General features: G+C 37.7%; 1 protein-coding gene across 5 annotated transcripts in view; it reads right to left on the reverse strand.

Moving 5' to 3' along the window:
* Strn3 (striatin 3) overlaps window positions 1–12104 on the reverse strand; it is a 75627-nt gene that overhangs the window by 44570 nt on the left and 18953 nt on the right. For all 5 annotated transcript variants that reach the window (XM_021179720.3, XM_029484720.2, XM_021179721.3 and 2 more), the window contains exons 2-3: window positions 2361–2464; window positions 1908–1981 (exon numbers count right to left, since the gene is read on the reverse strand). In XM_021179720.3, the coding sequence (XP_021035379.1) occupies window positions 1908–1981; window positions 2361–2464 (178 nt within the window). The remainder of the gene's footprint in view (window positions 1–1907; window positions 1982–2360; window positions 2465–12104) is intronic.

Below are 12104 nucleotides of genomic sequence, written 5' to 3' on the forward strand. Positions count from 1 at the left end.
TGATCCTCTGACCTGTCTAGCCTGAGATGATGAGTATTATAGACAAATACTGTTCTTCTCAGTTCTTACTCTCACTCCTCTATGGAGGAGAATATGGTAGTATTCTCTAGAATCAGAATGAGCCTTTAGAACCACTCAAGAAACATGAATGGCGTGTAAATCTCAGTTTGTAACAACAACAACAACAACAAAAGGTTCTGCTGCTAAAAGCCAAAGCAGGGAAGGCCAAAAAATAAACAATCCGGGTGGTATTTATGGTCTGCTTCTTCACTTATTATTAAACCAAAGTCTAACCAGTATTTTTTTTAAATTTACTATTAATATCAACACCTATGTAAGTTTGAACCGTCTTACTATACACTTTGAAAAACCTTAAGGAAACAAAATTTTCATATTAAAATTTAAAAAAAATGGTTGCTTTAGGAGCAAGCTACTAATAACATCGTAGGCTTCTATTAGATTCCATCAAAAATGTCCGTAAAATCGGGCATTCTCCTCTGTACTCCAGCACTCTGAAGGTAGACACAGGACAGTCACATGTTCAAGGCTATCCACTGATAACTATGGAGTTGAAGGAATCATAGGATACACAAATCCCTACTTTAAAATAAGAGGGAAATGGAATAACCACGATCCAGACACTTAAGAAATAGACGATTGCTAGTGTGATTCCTGAGTCTGCTTATGTTAAAATATTCTTCATTCTTTTAGATTCTATACAGTTATATGGACACCTAAACTAAACTTAACTTTTTCCTATATCCAGTCTGCTCCAGGGTACACATTTATAAACTATTTTTCTCATATTTACTACTTAATACAGAAGAAAGCTAATTGGAGATAATTTTCGTACTCTAAATTTTATATGACTGCTATAAAATCCAATCTAGCTAACTTTCCAGTATCTTAGAACTTCTCCAGATAAACCTTTTTAAGTATTAAAAATATAGCTTAAGCTTGTGATTGCTGCCACATCAAACGACCTGAGCCAAATTCACCCAAAACCCACATGAGAGAAGTTCAGACGTAATTCCCAAGTGCTCCTGACTGCCCCCCCCCACACACAAAATACATACATAAATGAAAAAACACTCCTGACTGCCCCCCCACACCCACACACAATACATACATAAATGAAAAAACACTGACTGCCCCCCCCCACACAATACATACATAAATGAAAAAACACTCCTGACTGCCCCCCACACACACAAAATACATACATAAATGAAAAAACACTGGAAAGGGAACAGCAACTTATTATGTAGCCCTGGCTGGCCTGGAGCTCACTGTGCAGAACAAGCTGGTCCTGAACTCAAAGGATCTGATCCTGAGTTCATGGCATGTACCACTATACCCAGCCAAATATAAATAAATATACACACATATACATGAGGGACAAAAATTTTTTACAGCTAAAAAAAAATAGTTACTTTACCATGTTTTGATTTTAATTACTAGCAAAAAGATATCCATAATTTTATATAGGTTTCACTTTGGAGAAAAGAGGGTTGAGAGGCAGATGAAACAAATTTTTGTTTGGTATTTTCACCAAGGGCTGCAGAGATGGTTCTTGGATTAATAAGATTCTATACTGCTCTTCCAGAGGATCCGAGGTCAGTTCCCAGAACCGACATTGGGTAACTCAGAACTCTGTAACATCACCTCCAGGGAATTTAATGCCCTCTTCTATTCTCTGTGGACTGCAGCACTCATTTGCACATATAGGAATACTCATGTACACACATATACACATTTTAAAATAATAAAAAATATACTATTAACATTTTTTCATCAAATTTTACAGTTTATAATAATCATTCATCTGATGCTATAAAATCAAAATCAGGATAAAGCGTACATGCCTGTTACATAAAGATGAATTTTTTTAAAAGAATAAAGTTTACCTGATTCAAAGGTGGGCATTTTCAAATCACCTTGGTTCAGATCTGTGCCATATTTTAATTTGTGATACTTTGCCCTGAAAATTTAACAATTGGCAAAAAATAATTATTTGTTTATAACTGAGTACTGCTATGCATTACTCTAATAACAAAGCAATGTGTCCATTTTAATTTTTTTTGGCGAAAAACACTGAAAATGTATAGAAATATAGATAAAATATACAAAAGAAAATTACCCAAGTAACAAATACAGGTATGTAAAAAGATAAATTTCTACTTTGTTTAGAGAGAAAAAAATCTGAAATATATGGAAAATATATTACTTCTCATTTTTTCATTTCTTTTCCCATACACTAAGTAAAATGTGAAAAGGCCTTCAATGAGGTGTACAATGATGTAAAAGGGGACAGCACTGTTCTTCTGCTCTGGGCACAGTAATGAACGAGATACACGTACCTTTCTTGTTTTAATGCATACTCTAACATCTTTATTCTTCTCACTAAATCCTTCTTCAAATTCTCTTGACCTTTCCTTTCTCCTTGTAAAAATGCAATCCGTGCCTAAAAACATTAAGACGCATTTATTTCATTTTTCCTTAACCAACCAGCTAATTAAAATAGGAAAAATAATAAATGTAACATGCAGCATTTTTATGCATGACCTCAAGACAAAACCCATAAAAATGATCAACCAAACTTTCCACCAGATAACATAATGTCTTTGAAAATAAAAATAACCATACAGAGGCCATTTCCTTATGATTCTTTAGAGCCTCTAATAAGATTAATGCTTAATCTTTATATAACCCTGTAAGAAATTCTATGGGTAAAAATTAGCACAATTTTAAAAATCTGAAGGTGGTAGGAATACAGAATAGCCATTGAGGAAGAGGGTTAAAGAGAAAAGTTCTCTGTACAAGGTGGACAGAAAGCTAACATCCACTTGATTCTGGGAGTTTTTCCCCCCGTGAGTTAATTAGAAATTAGAGATCTGAAAATAAGACTGAACTAAGCCTGGGGTTTTTACCCATACTCTGGTGAGTGATCAGGAGTTTAAAATTGAACAAATAATACTAAAAACAAATGGATCCTGGGGTTTAAGATAGAGCTAAGGACAACAAATAAGACAGCCACAAGGAGAGGAGATAAAGAGAAAAGTGAAATGACTAAGGGCCTAAACATTAGAGTATTTATATATTTAAACTAGCATAATATTTACAAAAACTAAAATCATATTCACAAACAAGTTTTTTCAGAAACTTCAAAGTACAGAAACATCTCTTAGCATCTTTTCTGAAATAATTAAAATTAAAATTTGCTTTTGAGACAGGGTCTTAGACACCAAACTGTCCTCAGACTTCACTCACCTGCCTCTGCCCCCTGAGTGCAGGGATTGCAGGCATACACCACCACCATGCCCAGCCAAAAAATGTTCTATTATACATTTCCATTCTACCATCCCATTCCAAATGAGTTTCAATTCTTGAAATAATTTCAGAGTATTACAAATAGTTCAGCTACCACTTGTTTTGTGGTCATTTCTTTTTGTTACCATTGAAGAAGGAGGAAGAGGAGGAGGAGGAGGAAGAGGAGATTTCTTCTTTAAAAAATTTTAAAAGGCATAATGGTGAACGCCTTTAATCCCAGAATTTGGAAGTAGAAGCAGGCAGGTATCTTTGAGTTCAAGGCTAGCCTGATCTACATCTAAAGTTTCAGGACAGCCAGCGTTATAGTGTGAGGCCGTGTTTTGTCTGCATGTATGTCTGTGCACCATGTGTATACAGTGTGATAGTTATGAGCTGAACCCTAGTCCTCTAGAAGAACAGCTGGTGCTTCTAACCACTCAGCCATAACTCTAGCCTTTCCTTGTCTTTTTCTAGTGCATTATGAGGATTGAATGCAGGTCCTAAGTCTAGCAAGACAAACACCTTGCAAACAGAGCTACCTCCCCAAGCCTATAACTTTTTCTTAATTGCCTTGTGTCTTCTCTTGATGACTTTGATCTGGTAGTATAGTCAACTATTTACTAGTTTTAATCCAACTGAAAGTGTAAAGGTTACATTTGACCAAATAATTAACAGATTTAGCACTTAGTAAAGTATAAAGGGCTTCCTATTACTTACAGGTCATAATTTACTACTAGCAGCACTCACCTCTGCAAACACTTAAATGAAAACTCAAAAGACAAACTTACAAGCCAGAGGTGGTAGCCCCATACCTGTAATCCTAGCACTAAGGAGACAGAAGCAGGAGAATTAAAAATTTGAAGTCACTCTGGGCTACAGTGAAATTATATGAAAAAATTACTAAAACAGTATGATAGTATCAAAACCAAAAGATAGCTATTAGTAAACATGTAGGAGATTCTCACAGGTTAGTAATGGCACCAAAAGAGAAAATAAATGGACTAACAAACCCACTATGCTAAAACCATCAATATTTACCCAAATTAACCAAGAGATTTAATTTCAATCAATCTCCAAATGTACGTCTGCATATATCTGTATGTAAAAAGAGATGGCTCAGTGGTTAAGAGTGCATGTGACTTCACACACACACACACAAATAGAATAAACCTTTAAAGAAATAAAATAAGATTTACAAAGGATTTTCGTTGCCAGAACAGCTCTGGCCACTGGGAAGGAAAAAAGATGCTAAATGTCTTGGCTGGGTTTTTAATCCTTGACAAATGCTAGAGAGATATTTGAGTACTTGTGAAGTGGGACTTCAACTAAGTAAATGCCTCCATCAGACTGCCTATAGGCAGGGCGGTAAGTCATTTTCTTCATAACGGTTAATGTGGGAGGACCCAGCCCACTGTGATTGGTGCCACCCCTAAGGTGGCACCTCCTAGGGTGTTCCAGAGAGCAAACTGAGGAAGGGGTGGGAGGTAAGCCAGTAATCAACATTCCTCCAGGGCTTTTGCTTCAGTGCTTGTCTTCAGGCTCCTGCCCTGACTTACCTCAGTGATAGAGCATGACCCAGAGATTTGTTAGATAAAAATAAAACAAAAAACCTTTCTTCCCAAGTTGCTTTTTATCATAGTGTTTCATCCTAGCAACAGAAACTCTAAGGCAGAAATTGGTACTGGCAGGGAGGTACTGCTGAGACAGACTGGACCCATACTTTTAGGAAAGTTGTGAAAACTCTTTGGGCTAGAAAATTGAGTCATCAGAGCTTAATAATTAGTAAGCTATTGTGGGAGCGTAAGAGAAAATGCTGAAAGCAGTGCAGAAGATAGAATTGAGGCTGCCTTATCAAGCTGCAGAGACAGGTTTGAGTCTCTTAAAGGCTCTATCAGGACCATTTAATAGTATTGTAAATTAAGAATCTGGGTTCTGGATAGGCACAGTGGCACAAATCTTTACTCCCAACACTTGGATCACCGTGAGTTCCAGGCCAGCCTGGTCTACAATCTATGTCTAAGGTCTATATAGTGAGTTCTCAACAGCCAGAGCTATGTAAAGAAATCAATTAAAAAAAAAAAAAAAAAGAGCTAAGGTGATTAAGAAGTGACCAGCATCCGACTATAGAAATGACTTAAAAGTATAGAAATGGTTAAAAGTATCCTACTGCTCTTCAAGAGGACCTAAGTTCAATTCCCAGTACCCCTGTGAGGCAGGTCACAATAGCCTGTAACTCCAGGGGGATTAAAATCTCTGGCCTCAGCCAGGCGTGGTGGTGCACGCCTTTGATCCCAGCAGAGAAACCCTGTCTCGAAAACCAAAAAAAAAAAAAAAAAAATCTCTGGCCTCTGCAAGCACCTGCACTCACATATACACAACCAGACTCAGTCACACACATATACAAAATACAAACAAATAAATCGTTGGTAGGCAGTGGTGGCACATGCCTTTAATCCCAAGGCAGAGGCTCAGTGAGTTCCAGGACTGCTAGGGCTACACAGAGAAACCCTATCTTGAAAAACGAAAACAAAACAAAAACAGGGGTGGGACCAGCATCACTGAGGCAAAGTCTTCTGGGCAATGTTTCCTTAGACCAGCACACAGAGGTTAGAGATCAGAGAGGCCAAGGCTGTATTTCATATTAGTGGCATAGAATGAGACAAAAACATTCGATCCCCCTGAACAAGCTAGCTGTGGATTCAGTTCAAAGACCCTGCCTCAATGAAATCAGGTGGAGAATCACTAAGAAAAACTCTCAACTTCAACCTCAGGCCTCTATGTGAGTAAGCATGCATATGCATGTGCATAAGTAAGCATAGGTGACTTAGGCACCCATATACACGTTATACACTCACACACACAAAGTAATTTTTTGTTTTAAGATTCATATATTTATGTATAATTACACTGTTGCTCCCTTCAGACACATCTGAAGAGGGCAGTGGATCCTATTACAAATGGTTGTGAGCCACCATGTGGTTGCTCGGAATTGAATTCAGGACCTCTGGAAGAGCAGTTCAGCACTCTTAACTGCTGAGCCACCTCTCCAGCCCACAAAGTACTTTTTTTTAAAGGATAAAATATGTAGGAATTAACCAAGGATACAAAAGATTTGCACTTTCACTGGTGAATGAAATTACAGAGGATATAAGCACATTCTGTGTCTATGCAACACAACTTTAATAGTTAAAAATGTCAATGCCACCCAAAGTAATCTACAATTATGTTTTATGCACCTTATGTATATACAATTTGTAGCTTTCTTTGAAGGGCTATTATAACCCTGCCTGGTCTAGAACTCTAACCAGTCTGGCTGGCCTCAAACTCACAGAATACTCTAATTAAAGGTGTGCATCAGCATGCCCAACCTTGTATAACATTGTTGTTGTTGTTGTTGTTATTAGGTTTATATAGAAAAGGTTTCTCTGTATAATGGAGCCCTTGCTGTCCTGGAACTTGCTCTGTAGACCATGTTGGCCTTGAACTCACAGAGATCCGCCTGCCTCTGCCTCCCAAGGACTGGGATTAATGGTGTGCACCACCAATACCCGGCTTAATTAAAGGGGGGAGGAGGGTAAGTTTAGGTTCCTGAGTCACATGATGAATTCCAGGCTTCCTGAAGCTAAGTACCAAGACCTGTCTCAATAAAAGTAGGGGAAGAGCACCCTGCGATGGAATGTGTGGTTGGTTCAATGAAGGTAAGACTTCCAATTTCTTTTTACCTAGAGTGCTGAGGTTTGAGTCCGAAGCTTTACATTTGCAAAGTAAGTACTCCAATGAAGTGTTTTCCCCAACAGAAAAACAGTTGTTGAACACCAGCAAAGTTCTTTATCTGTTGACATCAATTGATGTTTTTAACCACCCTGATCTAAAAAGTAGAAAGGTAAGCCAGGCATAGTGGTGCATGCCTTTAATCCCTGCACTGAATTCGAGGCCAGCCTGGTTCACACAGTTCCAGGGTAGACAGGGGCATATAGAGAGACCCTGTCTCAAATGAACAAAGTAGGAAGGGAAGTAGTTAACTTCACTATTACCAAAGCAAAATGTACAAACTTGTTTCCATCTATCCAATTTTTGTTAATAACTCAGCATAACCCAACCTTGTTCCTGATTTTCAACATCTGGTACCATATTTTACATATCTCCTGAATTCATTCAACATTCAACATCTGACTGCCAAAGAACTATTTACTATTTGCTGATGTTTGGTGACAACCACTAGAGGTCACCAGCATAAAACTCTCAATACTGATTCAAGCAGGATCAGTCTAAATGATTCACAATTACTTGTTTCCCTTTCCAGTACCTTTTACTAAAACAAGATTCAGTTATAAATACTCTCAGGTATTCAGGTGAACCACTGACTTCTAGTGAATGCTATTCTCTCTCTCCATACACACACTGTATACGTGCATATATATTATGGATATCATTCAAGGGCTAAGAAAAATGGCTCAATGGTTTAGAGAGCTTGCCATGAAGCAATAAAAACTAGAGTTTGGATCTAACACGCATGTTACAAGTCAGGCAGCTTGTGCATGCCTGTAATCCCAGCTCCAAGCGAAGCAGATACAGGAGGATTGGGACTTCCTGGCTTCCAGCCTACCAGAGAAACCCAATTTCAGAAGAGACCTCAAAGGTCAGAGAGATAGATGAGGACAACTACATCCTCTTCTGGCCTCTGAGTGTGCATACACATACAATAAATAATCACACAAAAGATTCAAAACTTAGGATGGTTGTGGTAGTGTATATCAGTAAGATATGCTGAAGAGAAGGCATAGGACCACCGGGTTGAGGCCAAGCTGGTTTACACACTCACACACACACACACACACACACACACACACACACACACACGCACAAGAAGAGAGTGAGAGAAAAAGATACTTGAGATTTTGCTGGTAGAATTCGGATCATTAGGGCAGGCCTTAGAAACCATCTTCATGATCTACAGTCATATGAGAAGCTGGTACCATATATTTTCACTGAGATTCACCATGAAGTTGATATTTTTTTTAAAAAAACAACACACAAATAATTCACTCCAAAATTCAGTGTTCTGAGGCAGAACATACAAACCTTTGTATAATCTATCATGTTGTAATAAAAGTCTGTGTCCAAGTCAAAGGGAGGGCACTCTATTTTTATCTTTTCAAAGAAAATACATGAACAAAAATCTTGTATTCGATAGCTTACAGATTTTTTATTAAAATATTTTCCAATTTTATTGATGGAAAGAATTCCAGGGAAAAGAGAAACACTAAGAAAAAAACATACAAAAGCAAGTAAATCTTAAATTTTTTTTCTTGGTTTGAGACAGGGTTTCTCTGTGTAGCCTTGGTTGTCCTAAAACTCACTTTGTAGACCAGGCTGGCCTTGGGCTCAGAGATCTGCCTGCCTCTGCCTCCCAAGTGCTGGGACTAAAGATGTGTGCCACCACTGCCTGACTTCAAATCTTATTTTTTAAGCCTTCTATTTAAAACAAGGTTTAATGAATAATCAAAACAATTATCACCCTCCATGGCTCAGTGATTCAGAGCACAGTGCTCTGCTCTTCCTGAGAATGCAAGTTCAGTTTCCATTGCCCATGTTGGGTAGCAGGTCCTAAGGGAACCAAATTTTAGCATCCATGGACACCTGCACTCTTGTGCACATAATTAAAAATAAAATAAATCAAAGTATCATCAGCCTCTAAATTCCGAACTTCATTTTACACGACCATAGTTGGTTGAAGAATGGATTTTCTTTCTCTTTTCAATGCAGTCTCACTATGGTGGTAGCCCTGGATGGTCTAGAACAAGATAACAGAGTAAAAATACATTCATTCTGTCTGGGAATGGTATAATTTCATCTCTCAGGAAGCTAAGATGGAAACACCCTGAGTTCAAGGCCAGCATAGGTTATATAAGAAGACTATGTCTCCAACAAACAATAATACAAATAAAAGGAGATTAACTTCAAACTGTATAATAAAAACAAGATTACAAACAATACTAATTCTACATTCAAATTAATAGATGGGAATCATTAATCTCCTTAAAATTCAAAGAACACTTAATAATCAACAATTAAATTAGCAACTGACCAAGGGAGTTTCCTAAAATTATTACAAATCTTGATCCTCTGATGGGTGAGAAAACAGCATTCAGCTATGTAATATGCCATTCATGATTAATGCTCAAATCCTTCCCCTAAGACCTTGATACTAGGTGTGTTCTAGAAATTATAAATCCATATCCCACATATAGTAACATATGCCTAACATATTGTTTGATGCAAACTGTGGAAATAGCACAGGCACACACATGCTTGTAAGAAAGTGTCTGTTTATTTCATGTGAATAAGATTATAAACAGCCTTGTCCCTTCAGGTAAGACTTGCCCCTAATGCTTAACAAAAATCATATAAACTCTTTATCTTTTTAAATTTGAGAGTACATAATAAAGTAATAACCATCTATACTATTTTTCCTATATATATGGGTGAGTCTCATTTATACCTTACAAACAAACCTCTGAGCTGGTGTGTGTTTTCCCCTCTTTCTTTACAGAAGAGTTCAGGGACGCACACTTAAAGGAGCTTCTCTTGCTTCTCCCAAGAGAAACAGTGGAACCACTAAGACATGAATCTAGATGACCTTAGTTCAGAGTACACCCTATTACTTATGAAATGATAAAACAGCTATGAATAGCAGGGAAAAAACCATCTAGACAAGAGTTGGCAATCTAATGACTATTAATTACATTCCCATCTAAAGGCCTACATTAACTTCATTTCTGAGTTAGAATCCTTTTAGTTCTGTTGTGTGTACAGGGTATGGAGACCACACATCACTGAGTGCACAGAAGCTCAGGGGACAGCTGGTGGAGGACTTGGTTCTTTCCTTGACCACGGGGGCTGCATGGATACAGCTCGTGTCAGCAGCCTCGGCAGCAAGCACCTCTTACTTGCTAAGCCTTCTTGCTTATCCTGAATTAGAATTCTACCTCATTAGAATTAACAAGCTCCAAGTCAGTATAGTAAAACCAACTGAATTAGCAACAAGAATAAAAAATACTTGCCAGCTCAATTTCAGTCCAAAAATATTGGAATTCAGTCCTTTTTTCATCATTACTAAAATTAGGTGCATGCAGTTGTGCTCTTAACCATTTGGCCATCTCTTTAGGTCCTATTTTGTTGTTTTTATAAGACAAGATCTCAAGAGTCCAAGCTGACCTCAAACTTCTTATACTGCCTCTATCTCTCAAGTGCTACGATTGTCGATGTGTGTAGCAACATGTCCAGTTTTATGTGGTACAGAGGATGAACCGCCTTGGGCTCCATTCACGCATGCTAAGCAAGCCACCACACTATGAACTGAGTTACATCCTCAGATGAACACCTTTCCTCTTATTGAACAATGTCATAAATTACAGTTTGGAGCTTTCTTAATTATAAAATATGCCGGGCAGTGGTGGCGCACGCCTTTAATCCCAGCACTTGGGAGGCAGAGGCAGGCAGATTTCTGAGTTCCAGGCCAGCCTGATCTACAAAGTAGTGCCAGGACAGCCAGGGGTACACAGAGAAACCCTGTCTGGGGATATATATATATATTCATATATATATATATATATATATATATATATGAATACTCTTACATTTACAATCCACTTTTATAAGGTTTTTCTTTTTAAATTTTATGCATTTATTTTTATGTGTATGGACGTTTGCCCAAAGATACCAGAAGAGGATGTAAGATCCCCTAGGAATTAAACCTAAGTCCTCTGGAAAAGCAGCCAGAGCTCTTAGCCACTAAGTTGTCTTTCCACCCCCACATGTACAATTCTTAACAATTTTAGCCTAGAAGTACTTATTCTATCTTTGATATTTTACTTTAAAATAAGGCAAAATTGTTTTATATGATTAAAGGAGAATTCATTTGGTCCAAATAAGCATGTTTCTAATTTCAGACTTTACTACTCTACTGCATACTAATTCAGAACACTCATGACAGAAACTAAGAATGTATTTATTTGAAATTCTGAACATGAATAAGAAATGTAGGTTTTAGGATCCAGGTATACTACTTATAATCTATGCTATGCTATAATCATGTAACCTACTATTAAAATTTCCAAAGGGTTAAAGCCTGAATACAATCTCCATACTTAACCTTCAGAACATCAACGAAGAAGTGAACCATGATGGTGTACCCTACAACCACAACACTAGACAGGATGAGACACAAGGACTGCCAGAAATTTGAGGTCTAAGCTATATAGTGCCAAGCCAGCCAGAGCTACAAACCCTGCAAAACAGTTTCTCTCACTTGATACACAACCATTGCAACTACAGGTATTTCAAAATACTCGAGGCTTTAAGTCTCTAAAGTTCCATGACCTCTTCCCACAAGAATGGCCCAAAAAAGGTTTAAATCTAATTCTTTTCATTAAAAGTGCAATAACTTACCAATTAATAAAGTCACTGTCTTAGCTCCTTTCAATAAGACACCAAGACCAAGGCAATGTATAAAACGATGTGTTTAATTTGGACTTATGTTTCAAAGGGTTAGATTACACAATGGAGCAAAGGATGGCAGCAGGAACAGCTGGGAACTTACATTTTGATTCCAAAGTAGGGAGAACACCAGCAATCTTTTACAACCTCAAAGCCCAACCCCAGTGACACACCTCCTCCACCAAGGCCACATCTCCAAATCCTTCCCAGTTTTACTAGCTGGGGACCAAGTCTTCAAATTTGTAAACCTAAGGGCGGTTATTCTATTCAAACCACAACAATCGCTTAATTTTTTG

This window comes from Mus caroli, unplaced genomic scaffold, assembly GCF_978045245.1.
Source record: "Mus caroli unplaced genomic scaffold, Mus_caroli_1 scaffold_14, whole genome shotgun sequence".
NCBI classification, from domain to species: domain Eukaryota; kingdom Metazoa; phylum Chordata; class Mammalia; order Rodentia; family Muridae; genus Mus; species Mus caroli.